Raw genomic sequence first — 23999 nt, forward strand, 5'->3', positions numbered from 1 at the left:
TACTGCAGCCGAAAGATCACCAGGTACATGGGAAGCATTTAAGAATGACTACTACCGGGCGCCTGGGTGGCTCAGTTGGTTAAGCGACTGCCTTCGGCTCAGGTCATGATCCTGGAGTCCCGGGATCGAGTCCCGCAGCGGGCTCCCTGCTAGGCGGGGAGCCTGCTTCTCCCTCTGCCTCTGCCTCTCTCTCTCTCTCTCATGAATAAATAAATAAAACATTAAAAAAAAAAAAAAAAAGAATGACTACTACCCAGTCTTTATTTAAACAAAACCAAACTCATATTTTTAATTCACAACTGGGGTGGGGGTGGGGGGAAGGTAAGAACACGGCAGTGGCAGGGGCCACAGGACCTCATTCAGATGGGTCACGCTGTCCTGCCACGTAGCTCTCACCATGGAGCCCAGGGCTCTCATAATTCACTTTATCCTGTCACTTAATATCCTCAGCTATCACAACACTCCAGTGCTAACAGCAGATTCCAAGGCTCCAGTGAAATGCAAAAATGGATGGTGGAGAATGCTCATTAGCCCTGAATTCTATTAAAATTCTTTAATGAAATGATCTTGTCCACCTTGCAGCTCTGCTTCTGGTAGAAGTTACTAGTGCACAGTAGGAAACAGGCTAGTTCAATTAAGAATTTCCTGAATTCTACTGGAGGCTGAGCCTGGCCACCCAACACATGACTTGCACATAAATCACTATAGTTCAGTACCTTATACTGGGCTCATTTTTGCTGATTGTCAATTTGATTTTCCTGTGTGCAATGCTGAGCATTAAAGTCTAACAATAGAACTGAATTTTTCCTCTTTAAGTCCACATCCTGCCGAAAATCAGCAATTGCATGTGTAAAGGTATTCTCAAGTAATAAGCAGTTACAATAAACCTAACAATGGTGACACAATAAGGAAAATTCTTCAAAGAGCTACAGCGGCTCAAAGCATCAACTCTTAAGCTAAGCCGATCTCTAGGGGTCAAGCAAAAACCAGGCAATTAAAGTACACAGTCCTAGTCAAGTTACCCCAAAATAGGAATACTAAAAGTTATTTAAAATAATCACTAAGAGTAACAGATACTTGGCTCAGAGAAACCATTTTTTTTTCTAGACCTTTTAAACTTCTTAAATATGTCCTCTCCTCTCTCCCCCCAAATTATATGAACACTTGTTCATTCCCGTGAGCAGAGACTCTTATGGCAGAGCAGGGTCACTGGTTCATGCTCATGACACAGAGAATCTAACCCAGTGTGGAAAATCTGGTCCGGGAAATGGACAAGAGAGGGGGGCCGTGCGCACGCCCAGGAATTCACATGCATAACTGCGTGCAGTTCCTGTGGCTTCTCTATTCTCCTCCAAACCAATTATTTTACCCAAGCATTCTAACAAATAAGAAAAGCTGACCAGGAGTACAAACATTGAAGATAGAAATATGTTCTAGTATATGTGCGGCCCCAGTAAGTGTGGCAGGAACACAGGGTTCGAAGTCATGACCCTGATATCAAGACCTGAGCAGAGATCAAGAAGCTGGCTGAACCACCCAAGTGCCCCAGAAATATATTTTAAACAGTCAAATTAAATGCTCTTTATCGAAGTCTGACAGCATTCCTAATAAAACTATATGGGATGAAAAATCGTTGTTTTACCCACTACCTTTGAACAATGTGAGAGTAGTTTACAGTAAGAAACATGTATAGCTCTGTAGCACAAAGAAGTTGATCTTACCCAAAAAAGAAAAAAAAAAAAAGCTGATCTTATCCAAAAAAGAAAAAAGAAAAAAGGGTATAGTTACCATTACGCAAAATGTTAAAACCAACCCACAGTTTTGCCATTAATGTCTGATCAAGGGGATCATTACCGTTGGCTCCTCACCACCTGTGACAGTTGATGACCGCGCTCTCCTAGTTGGGGCACTGGGCTGTTGATGACAATTTACATCAGTGAAATGCACTTAGGGAGGCCACCCACTGCTTACTGAATCAGGAATCACTGCAGCCAATAAGGTAGGTGACATGAATCAGAATTCCTGAAATCCACCGAGTCCAAATAAAGCTGAGCAACCACTCACTGATGACCAGAAGAAAAACAGGGACATGATCACCCTCCCACCCAGAGAAGGCTCAGGTTGTAGCTGTGATTCTGGAAAACAATGAACTGCAACCTCAGGAATGTGAGAGGTCTTACTTGAAACAACCACTCTGGTTTTGCCCCTACTGTTAAATAATTAAGCAGATTCTTAAATCTGCCAAACTCATAATTTGAGTAAAGGCCACCAGTGATCAATGAGTTGACAGCTTTATAGAGTGCAGGGAAAGAGGGAGGAATCAACAACAGTTTTCAAAGAGAGTGAGCTCTTTGTAGATAAAATTGACATTGATTGTGAAAAGGAGGGAAAGTGCCATTAATTCATCAAGGAAAATCACAGAATCATCAGGTTGAGGATGATCCCCTCCCCAGGCTATCACAGCTGATTAGTCTGGTTTTTGGAGAGGCCTGTACTAAAACCATTCCAGAAAGGATGCTCTTGTCAAGCTTCTGATCAACCAGTGCATTCTATGTGCGCCACAACTCAATCTACCAGGTTGATTACTCAGCTAACCAGCATACTCATGAATTCATGCTGTCACCATAAAAGACTAAAACACAGGCAACAATATGCTTTGAAGTAAAAATGTACACGATGGGGAAGACACCACGACTGCACAAAAACTGTAAGTACAATCTTTTTTCCTTTAACTTCATACACGATAAAGTATTAGTGCCCCCAAAATGATCAAGGATTTGTACTAATAAAAAAAAAAACTGGTCAAGGTTAAACAAGTTGAACATGTTAAAACCACAAAATATTTTCTCCTCCAAAAGAAGAAACAAATTTACAAAAAACTTGGGCGCCTGGGTGGCTCAGTTGGTTAAGCGACTGCCTTTGGCTCAGGTCATGATCCTGGAGTCCCGGGATTGAGTCCCGCATCGGGCTCCCTGCTCGGCGGGGAGTCTGCTTCTCCCTCTCATGCTCTCTGTCTCTCATTCTCTCTCTCTCTCAAATAAATAAATAAAATCTTAAAAAAAAAAAAATTTACAATAAACTTTTAGTGCGTACACCAGACCTCTCCCTAAGGCAGTCCTGGTCTGCCTTCCAATTTGAATATTTGTTCTTATTTTTGTCCTATATTGTCAAACACTCGTCATTCTCCCATATTTGCTGCTAGTTCTGAACATTGTGGGAGGACGGGAACAAATTAGAGCCAATCCTTTAGTTAGTAGAGCTGCCTTTATGGAGAAGGTACAGACGCTTTGTGGGTTGAGAGTTTAGGGCATTAGTGAGGGGAAAAAACCACTCCCTGCAAACCCAGAAGAGTTTTTCCTGTTCAAAGGGATTCAATATGTTCTTAAGATACAGCTCACAGGAGCACAGCGTTAGTGACTAAATGAAGTTTAAAAAAAGAAAAGAATTATTAAAGCATGCTTTTAGTTAAGTTGTTTAAGTCAGGTAAGCACATCAGAATTTGGTATGAATTTGGGTGGAAAAGCAAAGCAGTGGAAAGTTTTTAGCATTTCAGAGACTTTGTGGCAAGAACTCTTAGTCCTGGAAATCCACTCTCCTTGGGCAATTAATTTGCTAGGAAATGCTAAGGTCTCATTTAGACAGAGAATAGGTTTGCACAGGAAAAACTCTTCGTCTGCAGCCCAGATGATTTCAAATACAAGCCGCAAGAGCCACCCGATGGCTGGCGAGGGGGTGAGGGTTACCGGTGGCAGATGAGCCTGCTCCGCGACCGTGTCCGTGACGCTGCAGGACCGCAACCTTGAGGACGGCTCTCTCTGCTGAAGGGAGGAAAGGACATGAAGCATCATGAACACACAGGCATGGGAGCTGGGCTCGTGGCTTTAAAAAATGTCACTCAAGCCTAACTGAGTGCTCTTTGGTCTTAGAAGGTAATTAACTGAGACACCAGCTTTTCTGAGCCGTGACAGTAGTCCTTCAAGTAGCCGAGTCATCTTGCATTTTCAAGCGTTTCAGGCCCACTGGGATTCTGATTGGTCCTTAGTGAGGAGGAACAGCAAAAAGAGGAGGAAGAGGCCGAAACAAGAAAGGGGACTCCAGAGGCCAGTGTAACGCTCTAGTGCTGCTCTAAAAATGGAAACAGGAAGCTAGCAGTCTTGTATTCTGCTTTGGGGTGCACCCGTGGGGTAAGTTCCAGTGGGATGTGAGCAGAGGGAAAAATACTGATATATGGTTATTAGACATTTATTGCACGTTACTACTGACCAAGGGTCAGCTGGAGTCTAAGTCCAGAGAACTCAAATACGGTCTTGCGCTACCCCGAAGGGTCAGGTGTTTATCATTTTAGCTTCTGAATGGAGTTGAAGTCGTACACAACAGGAATAAGGGAAATTAGCAACGTTAACCTAAAACATCGAGTGTGTGATGTATAACGTTCCTCTGACTTGTTTGTATTAATCTATATTGTTAGGAAAAAAGCCTCACAGATCCATCAGAGAACAGCAGTAGGCCCCACACACAAAGGCCAAGCGTCTAATCAGCAACTGGTTCATCCATGGGATAAGTATGTACATGGCACTCACTCATTTTTAATACTTTGCAATGAGAAGTAAAACGGGGTAAGATCAAAGAAAGACTCTGTGACAGTGATGGGGGCCTGTTCGTGTCCTTCCACAACGGTTAGCATGAAGGATTCCTTCTTTATTAAAAGGTCATGCTATTGTCCTTGAATACAGAGTGACCCTGAGAAGCAAAACTGAAGAAGAGTCCCATATTCTTCTTTTTCCAAGACATTCTTAATAGTTAAATCGGACTCAACACAATCTTAAAATAATACTGACTCCTGCACTTGGATCTTAAAGGTATTTTATGATAATTAAATGCAGGTGGGTCCCCATACAAATAACTGGAGATGCTAACTTAATACTAATGCTGAAGAAAATTATGATTTTTTACTTGGTAGACTAGAGGTGGACACCTGCTGTTCTTGAACTACTTACTACCTTTTATAGGTTTTAAATATATGGCTTCATTGCTTATGTCATTTCCATAGCAACAGTCTCACCAATTCAAATATTCCACATACAATTTTTCCCCTGCCCTTTGGTATTAAATTTTTTATCTCAGTGGTATTTCTCTTTCTGAAAAGCATTTATAGAATTTTAATATAAACCCACATTAACTGAGTAATCACATCTACTCATACAATATAGGCCAATGGTGCCTTAAAATAAACACACTATAACTGAAGTAACAATTTTGTGAACACTTACTCACTTTTACAGTTGATGTGGTCCTCCCATCCACTTAGATTTGATATGGTTGTAATAATGACTATTTTTCTAGGATGCCATTTTCAGGGGAATGACTACTATCATTTACTGTAACATATCTTTAAGTTCAATTTCTTGAGTAACATCCAGACTGCATTTGTTCTCAACTTACACACAAGCAGGTATTTTTCTATGGACTTTTCTGCATGGTTCTGTGTTGTCAAACATGGAGGTCCTCATACTGGTTTTGCTGCTTCTCACTGGGGCTTAGCCCCATCCGAAGTTTCTAGAAAGAGGTTCCCTGATGGTTGAGAACCCAAGTTCAAATGTTACCCTGAGGTCCATGCCACAACTTCATAACCTTTCTTAAGGATTTGTTCTCTGGGACTTAGAGGAGGTCTTCTGTCTCCCATTCTAACTTTGTCTCAGATGAGTCCCTTCAACATCATGCCTTCATCTGTGACATGAGAATGATACAGGGTGCAGCAGAGTACAAATTAAGAGGACTCATTAAGAGGCCCAATGTCTCTTAGGTCCCAGTGTGAAACACCACCTTTGTGATGGAGGTACTATTTATGAGCCTGTGGCTGGGAAAAGAAATTCAGGGTTAAAGCTGGTAATAATAGAAGTCATGGACCCTTATTTTCTTGAATTCTTTACAAATCAAGATTTCTCAACTGCTTGGACTAATTTTGGTATTGTCCTCTTAGGAAAGGAAGAACTTTGGGAAATGTCAGAGTTCTCTGGGAGCTGGAAGAATCTTGGTCATTATTTGCACCCAAGAGTCTCTTAAAGCAGTAAGAAATGGTAAAATATTTGCCCAACTTCGCATTCAAACGGGACTATTACTTACAATCAAAGAACCAAACTGCTCCCCATTGGAGTCTGGAGTGATCTGAAGCCTTCTGCTCAGTTCCTCAGACAGCTCCTGAGGGCTGGTCCGAGACATTGGGGAGGATGGTGGTGGGGGCAGTGATAGATTGAGGGAGTCTCCAGTGACGTTCGCTTCTTCAGAAATGGTCTCCCAAGGCTATCAAGGAAGGAGACGCTGGGGTAAATGGCAGGAACAAGGGATCCTCTCGTCACCTTGCCATCGATGATAACCATTATAATAACTATAATTACCATTTACCGAGCACTTAGGAGGCACACAATCTTCTCCATAACCACGAGGAAGATGTGACTACTACCCTGATGGACAGATGAGGAAAACGAGGCACAGAGAGTAACTTGCCAAAGAGGACAGAGCTGGGAAGTGGCAGGACCAGGACCTGATCCAAGGAAGCCTGGCTCTAGGAGCTGCACTCTTCACCATTTTATAACACTACCTCTCTGAGCAGTGACTCACTTTTAGCACAAGTGACGACATATATGGGTTAAAAATGTTCTCAGGAATTTCATGGATTTTCTTTTTACTCTAACTGCTGAAGAGTCACAATGAAAACAGCAGAGATGCTATAAGCTGTAATTAAATAGAGCTTTTAAGTTTCAGTGAATTTATTATCATTAATTTTGCTTTTCCAGTTTTGAGCCCTGTAACATTTTGTGAATGATCATCTTCATAACACACAGTCTGAAAAGAATGGATTTCTAGTAAGGAAACAGAGTTGTTAAGGGTGCGTGGAAGTTGTGCTCATTGCTCATTTGTTGCTCAATTCATAATTTTTCCTCCAGCAATTTACCATAAACATTTACGGGGAAAAATAATAAACCTTCCTAAATTCACCCAGATTTCTTTCTTGGGAATAAATCTCATGACTGTCAACACCACTCAGTAAAAGCATGTGTAGCACCCATACAAGTTACAGGGCTCATCCAACTGCTGGAATAGGACAACCACCTTGCCATTCAGTAAGATACGGTCAGACTCTGGGGAAAAGTAAATTATAAAGTGAAAATATCTTAAGATTTCCACTACTAGAAACAATGTCATTCCCTTTTGTAATGGACACACACACGTATTCATCAAACATGACTTTTACAAGCACTTCCTAAATGAAAGAACATCCCGACGGTCCTCAATGAGCTGGAAGACCACGATCGGTCATTATTAGACAGCATTTCCCCGGAGAAAAGAGGAGGACACGGAATCCAGCTGGGGGGCACGGAGAGGGAGAGGCCGCGGGGGGCTGGCTTACCTCCGGGCCGTCCCCGCCCTCACTGGGCTCGGGCTCCAGGTCCTCACTGATGTGCCTGCGTGAGCGGAAGCGCCGGTGTGCCGCCTCCTGGTTGATCTGCCTGATGTTGCTGTCCGACTCGGAGGACACATCCCTGGGGGCGCGGGGCGGGCGCAAGGGAGACAGGAGAGCCGACATCGATCCCTGGCACTCTGGCCACAGTCCAGCGCTCACCAAGGGCCTTACCCCCACTGACATGTCAGGGTTGTCCTGTTCAACATGGACAACTAGCTGGCTGTGAAGTGGGAGAATTCTCTCCACAGAGCTTGGCTAAAGTATAGCTGAAGGTTCATATCAATCCAATAGATAACAGTGTTTAAATGCATCGTGATGATGTCTTTGAGTATCTTTCAGGCATATACTGCAAAAGGTACTTTAGTATTTAAGAAATCACAGCCCTGGGGCATCTGGGTGGCTCAGTCGGTTAAGCATCTGCCTTCCTTCAGCTCAGGTCATGATCCCGGGGTCCTGGGATCGAGTCCCACATCGGGCTCCCTGCTCAGCGGGGAGTCTGCTTCTCTCTCTCCCTCTGGCCTTACCCACTGCTCATTCTCTCTAGTAAATAAAATCTTAAAAAAAAAAAAAAAAGAGAAAAAGAAATCACAGCCCTCCATCCGTTTACTCTAGTGATAAAGCAGGTTTCTCAAAGGACGGGTGACAGGTCTCAGACTTGGGGCCAGTCAGTCGTGACACTTCGAGGAGACTAGTAATGACAAGACAGCAACTTCTGGTCATTAACAATTGGCCAAAGAGTAGAAATAGTAGAAACTCAAAGCTGGGATCTGGAGAAAAGTGCTCCTGATCCAACATGAATTTTTTTGGTTGCTGTGGATCTCATTTTGACAGAATCTCTGAGTCATGACACTGTATTTCTCCCTATTAAACCACTTTTTTTTTTTTTTTAAAGATTTTATCTATTTATTTGACAGGGAGAGACACAGTGAGAGAGGGAACACAAGCAGGGGGAGTGGGAGAGGGAGAAGCAGGCTTCCCGCCGAGCAGGGAGCCCGATGTGGGGCTCGATCCCAGGAGCCCGGGATCATGACCTGAGCCGAAGGCAGATGCTTAACGACTGAGCCACCCAGGCGCCCCTCTATTAAACCACTTTTAAAAATTCACACAAACATCAGGTGGTAAGTTCCCAAATCAAGGGGGATTTGAAGAACACTGTAACTTCATGCTCATTTTTTTTTTGTCATATAACTCTCTTAATTCAGGATCTGAAAGCATCAATTCAATCATGAAAAACTTTTGCAGTAAATTACAAGCAATCATCCTTTAGGAGAAATACTACTTGCTGGCTTTTAGAGTAGAAGTTTAAACATCAAAATGTTTTTTGGGGAAAACTCAAGACTCTCTCAATAAGACACCCTATTCAGTTAACAAAAATGATATTGCAAGTTAACCTTTCAAAATACTTGAAAACATTATTTCAGACTAATTGGACTGGAGTATTAATCAAGGCCCTCCTTATAGATTCTTCCTACAACACAGGTTTTAAAATATTCGAATATACTCTTTAACTTATACTACATCCCAATAAAAAGCCTGTTGGGCCCCTGTAACAGTGAATAGTTTGAGACTAATACCACTGCATGCAAATAAATAGGTGAATCTTGGGGCGCCTGGGTAGCTCAGTTGGTTAAGTGTCTGCCTTTGGCTCAGGTCATGATCCCAGGGTCCTGGAATGGAGCCCTGAGTTGGGCTCCCTGCTCTCCGGGGAGCCTGCTTCTCCTTCTCCCCCACTTGTGCTAACTCTCTGTCTCTCAAATAAATAAAATCTTATAAATAAATAAATAGATAAATAAATAGGTGACTCTTCAATGCCTGTTTCTGAGATAGTTTAAGTATTTCCAACAAACATCTTTACATTATTAACTTCTGGTAAACATGGTAATATGAACATGGAGTGACTGTGTGCATGCGATGTACCAGGTCCTTATACATACTGCACTGTTATAGAGACTTCTGAGAGGTTGGGAAGAAATGAGGTTTTAATATCACTATGCTTGCATTTTTTATCTCTTATAAGTATATGAAATTCCATTGCTTTGGAAGGGCTTACTTTTAAAAAGGGGACATTTAAAATCAATTATGCAAATCTTTCTTATCCCACAGGCTCATATAATTAGTAATCGATGTGAACCAGAAACAACTAAATAGCATAAAGATACCTCTGATTTTGAAATTCTAATCCCAGGCTTTTACCATCTTTAGTGATAAAGTGAAAATGTTCACACAAAGGAGGTCTTTTGCATGTCATTAAGCAATTGAATGAGAGGGTTTTTGAAAGTGGAAATTTAAAGAGTCACTAATGGGACGATGAATGTTTAAAAATATTTCTGAGCTTACAGATTAAAACAGAAAATGATTTTATTGGGGGCAAGCAAATATTTTTGGAAACGGTTATTTCAATTTTCTTCAGTCGTTAATTTCATATATATATTCTTCACTTGACTTTCATGGGAAATATACAAGTGGATAAAGGCACGATAAACCATCAGTTTATCAAGTTCAGTGCCAATTAAGATCAGTGCGAGATCACTCACATTCACATACGTCAGCTACTGCAGTGATGAGCAGAGTTATTGAGATAGGATTACATTGTTGCTATGACAGAAGATGTACAAAGTATTTTAGAAAGAGAGGTAATGGAATTAAGTAAGTCTCACAAGTTCATCTTCATTTATAACCTTAATTTCATTCCTTCACCATGTTTTTAAAATTGTATTTTTTAAAGATTTTTATTTTGAGAGAGAGAGGAAACACGAGTGGGAGGGGCAGAGAGAGAGAGAGAATCTCAAGCACATTCTGTGCCGAGTGTGGAGCTGACATAAGGCTCGATCCCAAGGACCCCCGAGATCACAACCCAAGCTGAAACCAAGAGTCAGGTGTTCAAGCAACTGTGCCACCCAGGTGCCCCTAAAATTGTGTTTTTTTACAGTAAAAAGCTTACAGCTGACATTTAAAATAGGGTCAAGGAGAATTCTAAAATTCAGGGTATTTTAAAAGCCACCCTCAGACTTGAGAGAGCTGGGAGCAGCACTCTGCGGTCAGCCTTCCATTCTGGAATTCTATATCCAGGCCTAGACAGTTCACTAAACCGTGTGCCTGTGATGACTTTCAGAAGTGATTCATTTGTACTCATTCGTTCAGCTAGGAGGCATTTTGCTGAGCTCCTACTCTGGGTGAGGCGCTTAAGGGGCAGATCTGTGACTAAGAAAACATAGTCCTGGCTCCAAAAGGCAAGTGGAGCACTGGGGAGCACTAGCCTTCCAGTGAGACCTGAACAGAAGTACAGCTCCTCCAGAGGAAGGTAGAGGAGGCTGACCTCTAAAGGCAGCCAGAAGGAAGGGGACCTTCTAGTTTTGTTCCGGTTTTTGGGCAGGGATGGGGGCGGCGCATTACTGCATCCACAGGGCCGAGGAGAGTAATCAGAAAGCAGCTGTGTATGGTCCAGCCACTCGACACACTGGGGGTTTATCACTGTGGGTGGGGAATCTGGCAAGAGACAGGGTGGAGAAGGAGCCTGAAGAACAGCCGGAGGGGAATGAGCTGTCATGGAGATTTTTCAGGGGGTTGAAGTTTGGAGCACAGGCCTAGTGAACTGGGGAAGACAGGGGTCACTTCGACAGTCTTAATTCTTTGCTTTAGCACATGGTTATCACTGTCTCATTTCCTCAGATAGAGTGAGCCTTCAATAAAGATACTTCTTGGGGCGCCTGGGTGGCTCAGCTGGTTAAGCATCTGCCGTGGGCTCAGATCATGACCCCAGGGTTCTGGGATTGAGCCCCACATTGGGCTCCCTGCACAGTGGGGAGCCTGCGTCTCCCTCTCCTTTTGCTCTTCCCTGCCCTGCTCATGCTCTCTCTCCTAAATAAATAAAACATCTTAAAAAAAAAACAGACACTTTTTAATATCAATTTCCCCTCAAAGAGTGCAGCAGTGTTCTGCAAACACTGAATTATGAAAATAATTATTTTTTAATTAGAACAATACTTTAAAATACTTCTGGAAGGCTTGAGGGCTTCTGGCCAAACCAAGTAAAGGAGAAAGCACCTCAAATTCTCAAAACAGTTCAGATGGGATGAAGAAGTTACTGTGGAAACTAACTCTTCATATCTAACTTTTCTCTCGTTTTCTAGAAGCCAGGCCTGTTGGAGAGGAGGCACTCCCTGGGCCCCACCTGAGCTATGCTGATGTCCTTCCTGGTTCACCCTCTTTGGCAGACCTGCCTCACGGATGGGGACAGTCATGCCACTGACCACTCCCTAAACTACATGTGAACCTGAACTTGGATTAAGAGCTGCATTTTTCCCATGTCGCTCTGGACAACTGATGAGCCAGCACGGTGGAAATGATCTCTTTTGTTTTGGTTTAGTTCTTTGGGCAGTGCCACCAAGGTGGTATGTTTCCAAAAACATATGAAGTCTTTTCTCAGGAATTTCCTCATTAGAGTTTCACAACTCTGGGAGATAGAGAAAGCAAGGATTTCCACTTAATAGACTTCATTCAGTCTGCATGATTATAATGAAGGCGAGTATTTTTTCCATGTACATATGGCCATTAGTATTTCTTTGTGAGCTGCTAGTGGTCACTTTTCTACAGAGGTCATAGGACACTCTGGTCCCCACAGAGTGCTATGTGTCCAGTGATGTTTAGTAAAGGAAGATAATGGTGCCTTACTCAGGGTATGGCTACCAAGATTCTGGATTCAAGATTCCCGATCACTACATGTAACCAAGCTGAAGTTGGGAGGTGCGGTGTCCAGTTTTTTTTAAACTACAAACAGCTAGAGTAGTCAAATGGCTTAAAATAGTTTCACAATAGCTATGGTCATTAATAAAAGGGGAATAGTAAAAAATAAAATAAAAATAAAAGAATTAACTAAACCATTTCCATGGGAAAGAAGAGCTCATTATAATCTGGATGTTTGGATATTTACACTGCCCTGTGACTAATGAGCTGGGTCTAAAGCTGACCAAGCACAGCTGATATTCACAGGAACCCACTTGGGGGCTTAGGAAGGATTGGATTCATTGGTGTAGACTCGGCAAGCTTTCTCTCTAACTCAAACAAAACCTGGACGACCACTTCTTGGCTACCTTCTCCATCCACGGTCATAAGCAGACTCTCTCTGGAACATCTAAAGAGGCTTACTGACAATACCATCCATCACACTGCTAATACAACTTGTTTAAAAACCATCATTAGTGAATTTCTTTCAGAGTCTGGGTTAAAGAGAAAAATGATCTCACTTAATATACTTGCTTTTATTACATATTAAAATTATATAACTCATTGATAATTACCCTCCTTGTCTTGGCTGCTAGGGAGCTCAAATTTTCAAAGATAATTTCTTCCTTTTCCTTCCTTTAGTATTTTGTTTTGCCGTTTATCGTATGCTAATAGTTTTAGGTCTTGCTGCATACCATGATTTAAAAGCAAGCTGCTTCAAATCCTTTTTTAACATAGCTGAGGTTTAACTAGTGTTTATTTTCTACCATCAAATACAAAACTGCTGTGTGAACAAAACAGTAATCAATTCACTGCATCCCTGAGGCTGGTGATGGATGAGAATAAACAGTAATGACTAATTCTGAGTTTGCAACCCTCCCATGGGTGTCTAGTGAGATCAAGTGGGTGATTAATAAATTTCCCCAAAAGGAAAAAATAAGTTGTGTTCCCAAATCAAATAATTAAAGGGAATAAAAATCCAAAAACTTCAGAGAAAATTGCACAGCCTCTCTCCACCTGCTGTTTTTCATTCTGGGTTAGTCAGGAGAGAAAGAGGAGTACGAGGGAAGTGATAGCATTACTGTCCTTAAGATAAATCTGGGAAAAATAACCTGTATTTCATGAGCCTGTATACAAAGGCACACAAAATGAATTAGCCTATACTTAAGACAGGCGAACATGAAACAAAACCAAGAGCTGCTTCTTTAGCACACGTGAATTCTGATGGGCTCCCGAGCTCTTTAACTAAATGAAAAGGAACACAAGACTACCCGCTTTTTCTGATGCAGGACTAATTTCCCTACTTGCCCCAAGGGGCCACCAAACCCCACCACACCCCAGCCGCTGAGTGCAGACGCATTCCTGTCCATGGGTACTCACATCAGGCTCGGTCGGTGCCACTGAGTGGTCCGATTGTTGTGGTTCACATAATAGGTACGACCAAGATTGTCCACCTTCTCTTCCCAGCCGGGGGGCAGTGGAGGGGGAGGGAGCTCCTCCTGGTGCTGAGAGGCCGAGTCATTCGAGTCCACGACCTCCCAGCCATGCTGTGGAAGAAAAGCAAATGAAGATCGTTGAGGTGGGCCCTTCGGACGTGAGGAAAAACAATCATGGTGTACTCTGGGTCCTTCTTCCTTGCTCCTTGGCACTGTGGCTCTTTCAGTGGCTTCATGCGCCATGTGTGAAGAAATTCCCAAAAAGGGCAAAAAAAAAAAAAAAATTAATTCTAGAAGAGTCTTAAAAAAAAAAAATTCTGAGCAATGACCAATTAATTGTGCTGCCTTTGAACGTGACCACACCGTACACAGCAACACAGCTTTGGATACGTATAGTGTGTTAAGTCACGTTACGCTCTTTCCGCACACAGATTTGTTATTTTGACCTGAAGGCCTTCAGGGCGGTGCAAAGCCACGCCAGGGACATGGGTCACGTTACCACTGTGGTCTTTTCGACACCTCCACGAGGTGAGAGGGAGCCGGGGCGATGAGCCACGCCACATGTGTGTTCTTACAGAGATCCTGCCCTGAGGGGCCGAGAGGCCCAGGCTCCATCACTCCCCAGGGAGGATGACACTTGGGGGGCAGGGGGGAAGATGTGGAAGCCCGTCAGGCTCCCACTCTGCATCGAGTCCAGTCATGAGAGCAGAAGTCCAGAAGCTGCTTTCTGCTTAGGCCTTCCCCACTTGCTGCCACCCCATTAACAGGCTTCACGGTACCAGAGTTACAAATTTTTGCAACACATATTTTAGGCATTAAGTATTCCTTCCTAACATCCCCTAGTAAAGTCACTGGAAAATCAAAGTAATTCACTGGTTAGTGCAGCTGGAAAGCTATAAGAGTGTAAAAAATTCCTTGGGTTTGAGATAAATATCTGCCGATGTGCTTATGAAATCTTAACATTCGTACATGCCTACCCCCCGCTTTGCTCCTCCCCACAGGGAGAAAGCGCACAAGTGAAACGCTGCCTGGAAATGCGACCACTTGGCATGGGGAGGGCTCCGAAGACGTGCCCCTAACACATAATTCACGTAGCACATATATGCCACAGCTGCAAACAGATGTGCAAATAAGCACCAGAGGGGCCCCGTATAATGCACATTTCCAGAACAACAGGACAATTTGTCTAACACAACAGCACTGTCTAAAGCATGAGCAGGGAAGGTACAGTGGGACCCGTGATGTAGGAATGGGACTAAGGAGTTGTAAGGGGCAGCTATGCCAGGAGGGAGGAAAAAGTTCCTCTGGACAGCTCGTTCCAAAATGGATTTTCTAGAGGAGAGCTTTCCTAATGCATCACCTGTGGGCCAAACACATAAGAACCTTGGAAAAGCTTTTCTAAATCATTTCCTCCGCTTTGAAGCAATTCCAAACACCACGATGAAATTTACAATGAGCTGAAAGTCCAAAGAAGTAAGAGGATAAGGGGCACCTGGGAAGCTCAGTGGGTTAGGCGTCTGCCTTCGGCTCAGGTCATGATCCCAGGGTCCCAGGATCGAGCCCCGCATCGGGCTCCCTGCTCGGCAGGAAGCCTGCTTCTCCCTCTCCCACTCCCCCTGCTTGTGTTCCTGCTCTTGCTCTCTCTCTGTCAAATAAATAAATAAAATCTTAAAAAAAAAAAAAAAGAAAGAAAGAAGAGGAGGATGAAATATGGTGAGCAGAATTTCACACAGGGGTGGTGCTGTTCATGAAATGCGGGTACAGCATTTTATAAATAAAGAGAAGCCTCTTCAATTATCAGTGCTGTAACATAAAATGAAAAGTTTATCTTTTTTTTTTTAACCAAAGCCAAACACATCAGTAGGATTCAAAGACCCAGGTAAGTTTTTTCATAGTTAATTTATTTCCTTCAATTATAAAGTCTTAAATGAAATATTAGTATGATCTTGGGCAAAGAAACCAGATCAAGGCCTGCAGCTCTGCAACTTACCTCCATGTCTTCCCTCTGCTCACTGTTTTCTTCATCTTGACCTCCATTTTTTGGCATATAGGCCATTTTCAATCGCAAAAATCCCTTAACTCGAGATTTATGACTGTGTGATGGAAGAAAATTGGTTATAAAGGATATGACTTGGTTACATCATTCATATTTATGATGACTTTAAAAAAAAAAAAGATGCAAAAGGCAAAGAACCTGAAATTTTCCTCAGAGAAAACCAATGACCGAAACATGAAGGACACATGTACCCCAAAGCCTCACCTTCTTGGTCTAAGGAGAAAATCCTTAAATGTGTAGGGTCGCTCCATGGTCGGATCTTCTGTCTATAGGAAGAAAAAGTAAGTTTCAAACTCCTGATACTGTTGTATTTTAGATACACCAAACTGGGTTGCAGAGAACACACACTGGTGTTTTAGAACGTGGGAAGGTAAAAACGGGGTTGGTTCCTCAACCAGTATTTGACAATTATTTTATAGGTCAACAAAACTTTACCCAAGATCCACTAGATGTCACTATCAACACCCATTTTTAGGAGCCAACCCCAGCGTTAGACAAATGACAAAATTACAGTCGTCATTGCCAAGTCTAATTTCTAACTACAGGGTGCAGGCCTCAATCTCACTGCTGATTAATTTTGGAGAACCAGTGGTCACTGGTGCCTTCTTGTCCCTGTGATCCAAGAAACCTAAAAATGGAGTTAACAGGAAAATATGCCCGTGAAGGCAGTTTTGCTTTATTTTTAACATTAAAGTATCATATCATCAGCCTAAGATAACTGAAAGACTATCCCCTCCCACAGAGACCATTCTAGGTAGCGCCATTAATCAGCCTCTTGCTGGTGCTTATTTCATGAAGCTGTGAAATGTAATTGTGATTTTTTAAGAAATCAGCACTCATTGTGCAAAATTCATTGGTCAAAGCAAGAAGTTGGAAAAATAATTACTATTTCATTAATTTTTAAATACTACGTATGTAGAAAAACCTCAAATGACTAGGCTCTTTAATTAAAATAATGTAAAGTACTTTTGTAGCAAGAGAGACAAACCACGGTATTATGATTTATTGATTTATTATATCAGAGGGGGGTGTGTGTATGCATTTATATTTGAAATGTTACGTATTTTATGTCATTCCCTACATTAAACTCCAATGGCTTCCTACTCTGCTTATAAGAAACTGAAAATTCTTTCCTGTATGTCCTATAAGGTTAAACATACCTATAACGTCACTGTGAAGCAGTCTTTCCCTTCACCCCTTGCTCCAACCGTCCTGGCCTCATCTCTCCTGGTGCACATCCATCCAATCCTGCCCCAGCAGGTCCTTCTGCCAGACAGCTCTGGCTCCAAATGGCCTCAGCTGGCTCCACGTTACAACCCGGGTGTGAGATCCCAGGTCATATCCTCAGACACTGCATCCTAACTGCCACCATTTGCTTCCCCTTTCCACCCTCTAATCAGAGCATCCTGGTTGATCTTCTTCCCTTTCACTATCTGAAATTATCTTGTTCATTTATTTACGAATTTGTCATCTATCACTTTTAGAATTAAGCTAATGAGATTGGAGACTTGGATTTGCTCACCATTAAAATCCGTGGTGCCCAAACCATTGCCTGGCACAATGTGGGCACTCGTTCAAGCAGCTGATTAACTCGTCTGATCTACAGTAAAGTACTGAGGCCATGAAAATTCACTATCGCTGAAGGAAGTCAATTACATTCTCTGGGCAGTCCTCTTTAAGGCAATCAAGTTAGAAATTTTGGAAACATTTTCTGAAAAAAGAGGTTTCCAAACACATAACACTTATTATGGAAAATTTATTAATCAAGAATACTACTGCATTTCTTCCTTTTCTCATTTATCAACCACAAATAGTTTTAGAACAACAGCCACGTGAAAGACGTGTGGCTGCAACATGGTGCCTTCCCTTAGAGTAACAAGGATGTGTAACAGGGACCATGGTAGCAACAAAACTTGAACCTAAGATGGAATAAAGATCACATTCTGTGGGATCTGCGGGGGGAGGGCAAAGGCTGATTCTCAGCTTGGGGATCAAAATGGTTTGGGGATGTGCGGTCCACACTGAGATGAATGGGCAAGTTTGGACACAGGTGGACAGCTGGGAGGAAGGACAGTTCAAGCTGAGGACCTTGGCATGAACAGAACTACAGGATCCTTAGCAGGCATGAGGGGTCTAGGATCAGCAGAGAGCGCAAAAGACAGTGAGCGGAGGAAAGCACAGAGCTCGGAGGGACTCCTCTGCAAGTGAACCTGTCCACACAACTACATAGTTTACATGACCAACACCACGCAGATCAAGAGGCAGGCCTTCTAGGTCTGTGTCCTGGCTTGGCTACTGGCAGAGCCATGTGGCCAAGGGCAAGCCCCTCACCCCTCTGTGTCTCAGTGTGCTCATCTAAAAAGTGGGGCTGTAACAGGATCTCACAGAGTTGTTGTGAGGAATAAGCCAATCACCTGAGTGGGTATAGACGAAGTCCTTGCAAGGGTCCCTGGTACACCTCACACACGCTGGCCATTTATCATCTTCAGCTAATTCTCATTCTCATGTCACCTGTGAGTACTGTCACCTCCATACTCTCCAATAAAGGGCAGAGCATTAAAAAAATGGAAATTCACCTCCATGGACGTTCTTGCATGTGAACAAGATGGTGATCTTGTAGAGAGTGACAGGACTCTTCTTGGCATTATCCAGGGTCCTACTTGATCCTGTTTGCTGGGGAAAAGCCCAGGGGAGAGTCCCAGGACAGCACTGGTAGAAAGCCACCTCACACAGACTGATGCTGACCGCATTACTGGCCGACGTGGACACTGCTGCCTCCTGTTCTGGGGCGCTGAACGTTCCCCAGAAAATCTTTCGGATACACAGCACTTCCATCTTAAAAAGGGGAGCTGCTTTCAGCAGAACTACAATCACTGTCACATACAGTGAGATGAACAGCTCTGCGGGCAAATGGAAGCAGACAGACTTACCGGGCCCCTAGACACCAAACCTGGATGCACCACCAAAAGCACCCAAGCCTTAGACTAGGCCCCCTTCCACCCCCGAACCAGACCCTTGACTACATCACAGACCAATGCTGGAGACGCATGGTCTGGCCCAGCACTGCTGCCAATCTACTGATCACTGGGCAAGTCACCTCCCTGTCTGGGCCCAGGTATCCTCATCCGAAAAATGCAGGGAGTAGACAAATGGTGTCTGAAGTCCCTCTAAGCTCTAGGACACTGCATTCTATACATAGGAGAGGGAACCATTACCCTGCTATCAGCCATACATAGAAAAGGGGTGCTCATCATCTGAGTTACCTTCAAGTACAGCTAAGGTACCCAAAACAACCCCACCACCCTGAAAATGCTTCACTCTAGGGAAACTGAAATTCAAAAGCTACCCTGACTGCCTTGAGTAGCACTTGACTAAAATAGGAGAAACCAATGTTCTTAAAATAGCTCTCTCCACCGCAGTGTGTTTCCCATGGATACAGAGACTTTGGAGCTGAATGGGGTGGGCGGGCTGGGGGCTCAAAGGGCAGGGGAGACACAACGGAAGGAGGCGTCGAGGAGAACTGCAGATGTGCAACAGGCAAACGCCTGCCAGAAAATGTCCCCCTGTTGTTAGGACAAGTCTCGGAGTTGGTTTGCCTCTAAATAATTAGTAAAGACAAGTCATAAAACTTGAAGTCATAAACCTTGAACATAAAAGTCATGAACCTTTTAACCACCACCACACCACAATTCACAAACACATGTAAAAATGGTAGTTTACGAGAAATCAGCTATCGCAGCCGAGTTAAGCTGAGTTTACCGCTGGTGCCCCATGGCAATGAAACAACAACAACAACAACAAAAGAGCAGCTCTGTCTCGGCTGTGGTACAAGTGTCAGGCTGCTAGTGGGAAGGACTACCTTCCTAAGTTAAGAGTCTCGGCTGCTCTGCACGCCTGCTGCGAGCCCTGCTGCCCGAGTCTCCCAGGTGACACGCGTGTCCTCTTGGTCATCCGTGCCTCTGCTCAGTGAGCCGCGGAGCTGCGGTGTGGACAGAGTGGGGTGGACACGGGGGGTCATCTCTGCACACGCCCTCCTTTTACGGGTGACACAGGCCCAGAAAGGATGACTGGCTTATTAACGTTACCAAGGCGACTCGCTCATCTCCCAGGTCTGAGTCAACAATTCTGGAGAGATCTTTTAAAGCCTGACCTCTGGAGACTTCCGTGAATATGAACTGATGTTTTCTTCATTCTCAGATCTGCATAAAAGGTCGGACCACCAACCTTATTTACTCTCCCCCTGTTCCCCCTCTCCTTTTCCTCGCTCCTGCCCTCAAAAATAAACAAACCGGACAAGAAGTATGAAAGATGAGTGGCTCATCTGGAATGGGAGCAAAGGAAAGAGAGGTCCCTCCTGTTCTGAGCTCCCATGTCCTGTTTCCTTTCCATGTTTTCTTCAGAATAAAACTGGGAGAATGGATTCTGAGGGCTGAGGAAAGATGAAAGTCAATCACAAGTCTAAAATTACTTGCTTTCCTCTGGAAGCATTTGAGGAGTATAAAGCACGGAGGGATCCATCATCAGAACGGGAACAAGGGGGCGCCTGGGTGGCTCAATCGGTTAAGCGTCTGCCTTCAGCTCAGGTCATGATCCCAGGGTCCTGGGATCGAGCCCCGCATCGGGCTCCCAGCTCTGCGGGAGGCCTGCTTCTCTGTCTCCCACTCCCCCTGCTTGTGTTCCCTCTCTGTCTCTCTGTCAAATAAATAAATAAAATCTTTAAAAAAAAAAAAAGAGAGAACGGGAACAAGAAGATTATTTCCTTTCACACGACCCATCCTTACTCTTTCCTGTTTAGGGGACAATGACGGAGCTGACACTGGCCTCCTCTGGCCACTGAGGTGGTGACTCTGACCTGCGGGGTACACCTTGCTGCCCTACCTCTCCCGAGTGCCTCCTTCACTTGTCACCCTGGCAGAATGTCAACTCAGCCCCTCGCAACGACCCACAGGGTGCAGAAGGGCCCGTAAGTACTCCAGGGACCCAACGCTGGGCAGGGGGCCAAGGAGGACCCTTGTGCACCGGGTCCAAGATGCCAAGACGCTTGTGACTTTGCACTGTGCACCAGTGGAAGGGTCACTCCAACCCTCCAGTCTTCCTGGGGGTCAGTCGATTTATAGCTGCCAAGTAAGGGCAGCTTAGGCAAGCCACTCCTAAGATCCTAAAAGCAAGGTTTTACATGGCAAACACCCCATCCCCTGGCAATGAGCCAATATGCCTCCAGAATTTCAGCAAGAGAAGAAGGTTCTTCGGCAAGCATCAATCACTAGGTCTAAGATACTTATTTTTCAAACATACACAAAACACAAAATAGGATTTAAATCATCAAAAATAATTTCTTAACAATCACGAGATTACACTGAGTTTAGTTCTGCTGTCTTGGATCTTCTCCATAAAGCTCCTGATTTAGAAAAGGGCTTCGTGCAAATTAAGGCAACTTCTTAGACCAGAATCAAGACAGAGAGGATTTTTTTTTTTTAAAAGAATAAAAGTTTGTGGTATCTTGTGGCAATAAGATAAAGCCTCATTCTTGGTTTAAAATGCCTTAAAATAAGTAAGTGGATATATACCTATCTAGATATAGACTGCAACATGGAGGCAAATGCAATTAGGTATTTTGCTAATACAGATTTCAAAAAATAATAAAAAATACTTCTTTTTAATTTCTATGATTTCAAACATCTGGGCTTTTTATTACTACCTAAATTAAATGTTCTCGGTATATCACACCTGTAGAACTAAAAAGAAATAGCCTCAGGTAAGGGGGAAAAAAAACCAAATGAAAAATCCCTAAGTAAAGCTGGTGGGGGTTTGGGAATCCCTCTAATAGCTAGAATTATTATCTGAGGAAAAGGGAATCCAGAATCACACATTATTTTACCTAAGCCAGGGAACTTGGTCTCACCCTCGCAAGTACCATCCAATATGGTGCCATCTGTCACATGAGAATTTTCAAAAAATTTAATTTTCATTAATTAACATGAAATAAAATGATAAATTCAGCTCCTCAGTCATATGGGCCACATTTCAAATGCTCAGCCACCCCATGTGGCTACAGTAATGAGTGACGATGCCGGGCTGCAAGAGGGAGGAAGCTGCTTGCCTGGATTCCTCCTCGGAGACCAGAATCATGTCCATCGGCCATGCTCTATCAGATAATGAGGCTGCATAAAAATTAATTAATAATCACCCCCCCCGCCGTCAGATGCCTTCAACCCTGAAAAGGCTCACCTAGGTCGGCAATGGCAAATTTACCACCACATTACTGCTCTCCCTATCTTCTCTCATTGCTAAGGAGACAATTTTCCTAATTTCTTTTATCTAAAATTTGATGATGTTGACAAATACTGACTCTCTAGGCCACATAAAACCTGCCTCAACAATGGTCATGTAGCTCTCAAGAAAAGAGCGACTATTATTGAGTCCGCAAAATACATTCAAATGCTGACATCCATTTCTTACACCCACACTTGTGTTCTTCAAAATATAAGGACACTGTGTAATTTTCCCATGAGCACCCTTCACGTACGATCAACCGTACACATGACAGCACCTCAAATCCTGAGCCCAAAAGCTGCATCCATTCAGAGTATGCTAGTTGGGTCTTACCATCACTCGAAAGGTGATGAATGCACCTTCGTTCCTCTCCTTCTGCTTCCTCTGTGGTCCATTTCCCGGACTGCAGTTGGCCCCACAAAGCTAGTCCATTCTAAGTACGGAGATTACTGCACTCCAATGTAAGCTCTTGGCTGGGCAGATGCAAAACAGGGCGGCTCCTTCAAGCACCCAGCTCAAGTCACAGAGAGGTTCTCAGTTCCCTCCAGGCATTCACTGGCTCCTTTCTCTCGTTGGCTGGTTTTGATTCCAGGCTTCTGTCCTGGCACCACTTCTTTGAAAGCTCACTCTTGCCTCCACCCAAAGCCCAAGCTAAACCATTCCCTCTACTGATTTGGTCTCTGAAGAGGAACGCTATTCTGTTCTCTGGGAGCCCCACCCAACCTTTCAAAACCAATTTGCCCTCAATCACTCAAACCAGGGACTGTCGGAGCAGGTTGCTTAACAGATTCCACTTACACCTCTGAGAGACTATTAGTACATAATTTGCCTTGACCGAGAGTCAGTTTTTATGTTAGGGAAAAGGGTGGTGAAGGATACCCACGAAAGAACTGGCCAACCCACACTGCCCAAAATGTGAGATTACAGCTTCAACCCGAAGAGCAGACACAGAAGACCAACTGATGTAGAAATACATGGAGAGTCTTTCCTCGCCAACATTGAGACTTCCATGTCCTCTCAACACAACTCTAAGAGGATAACTGGGTTTCTGATGGCTTATGGAGTCGGTCTCATGTACACACAGGCACCCTCTGCAAGTACCTTGGAGTTTTGGGTTTTTATACAGAAACAAAAATATTTTAACGGTATCAGTTGTGCTTCCAATTTTTTGGAAGGAAATGTGCTTGAAACTTTTCTCCTTAATAGCACCCCTGAGTAAATAAGAATAAATTGCTTGCTATCTCATGCCTTCACAACACATCTTCAGAGCGTCCTGGGTAAGACACAGTCTTTTCTTGGTATTTAACATACGGTAAGAGCCACGACTTCAACACAGCGGCAGACTCCCCCTAGCTGGTTTAAGTCATTTTAGTTTATAGACTGTTTATGCTATTTGCTCACACAAAGCATTAAAAAAATTAACAAAAGGCCATTGAAAGGCAGACACATTGGACTTCCCCTCTCTTAGGAGCTACCTGAGTCACTTTGTGATGCCCAAAGGGAGAAGGGCCAGGAGGGGGGATGCGAGAATCTGAAAAACCGAAGCTGAAATACAAGCTGATCCGCCTTTCACCACGGCTTCCAGCTCCCGTGCCCCCCCTTCTACCTGCAGCACCTCTGGCGCGCGCAGAACACACCTCCGGCCTCGGTTCCTGGGCGGAAGTCCCAGCGGCTCTGCTGCTCGTGTGAGCAGAGGGGAAGATAACAGCTCGGTAGAATTTCTAAAGCTGGAGTGGGTGTTTCCAGCTGACAAGTTCACTCAGAACAGACAGCATCTTTTGTCTCCAGGCTGTCTGAGAAAAGCCATACACCCAAATCCGGGAAGCACTAGCTTATATGGATGTAGCCCAAGAGAAACACCCATGTCATTCTAGACGAAGGGAACAAGTATCTGATCGGACCCAAAGGATGAATTTTTGAAAGACATTCCAGTGCCAAGAAGGAGGTTTTGACAGAGAAAGGAGCTGTTTTATATGATGTGACAAAAGGAAGACCAGAAGAGAAAGAGGCTGGTGATGCACACAAGCATACGTGGATGACTTAGATACAC

General features: G+C 43.7%; 1 protein-coding gene across 1 annotated transcript in view; it reads right to left on the reverse strand.

The window, feature by feature from the left end:
- NEDD4L (NEDD4 like E3 ubiquitin protein ligase) overlaps window positions 1–23999 on the reverse strand; it is a 333752-nt gene that overhangs the window by 50799 nt on the left and 258954 nt on the right. Inside the window, exons 7-13 of the mRNA XM_021686142.1 lie at window positions 15881–15942; window positions 15611–15713; window positions 13565–13731; window positions 7409–7541; window positions 6124–6300; window positions 3744–3818; window positions 1855–1914 (exon numbers count right to left, since the gene is read on the reverse strand). Coding sequence (XP_021541817.1) covers window positions 1855–1914; window positions 3744–3818; window positions 6124–6300; window positions 7409–7541; window positions 13565–13731; window positions 15611–15713; window positions 15881–15942 — 777 coding nt within the window. The remainder of the gene's footprint in view (window positions 1–1854; window positions 1915–3743; window positions 3819–6123; window positions 6301–7408; window positions 7542–13564; window positions 13732–15610; window positions 15714–15880; window positions 15943–23999) is intronic.

This window comes from Neomonachus schauinslandi, chromosome 14 (assembly GCF_002201575.2).
Source record: "Neomonachus schauinslandi chromosome 14, ASM220157v2, whole genome shotgun sequence".
NCBI classification, from domain to species: Eukaryota; Metazoa; Chordata; class Mammalia; order Carnivora; family Phocidae; genus Neomonachus; species Neomonachus schauinslandi.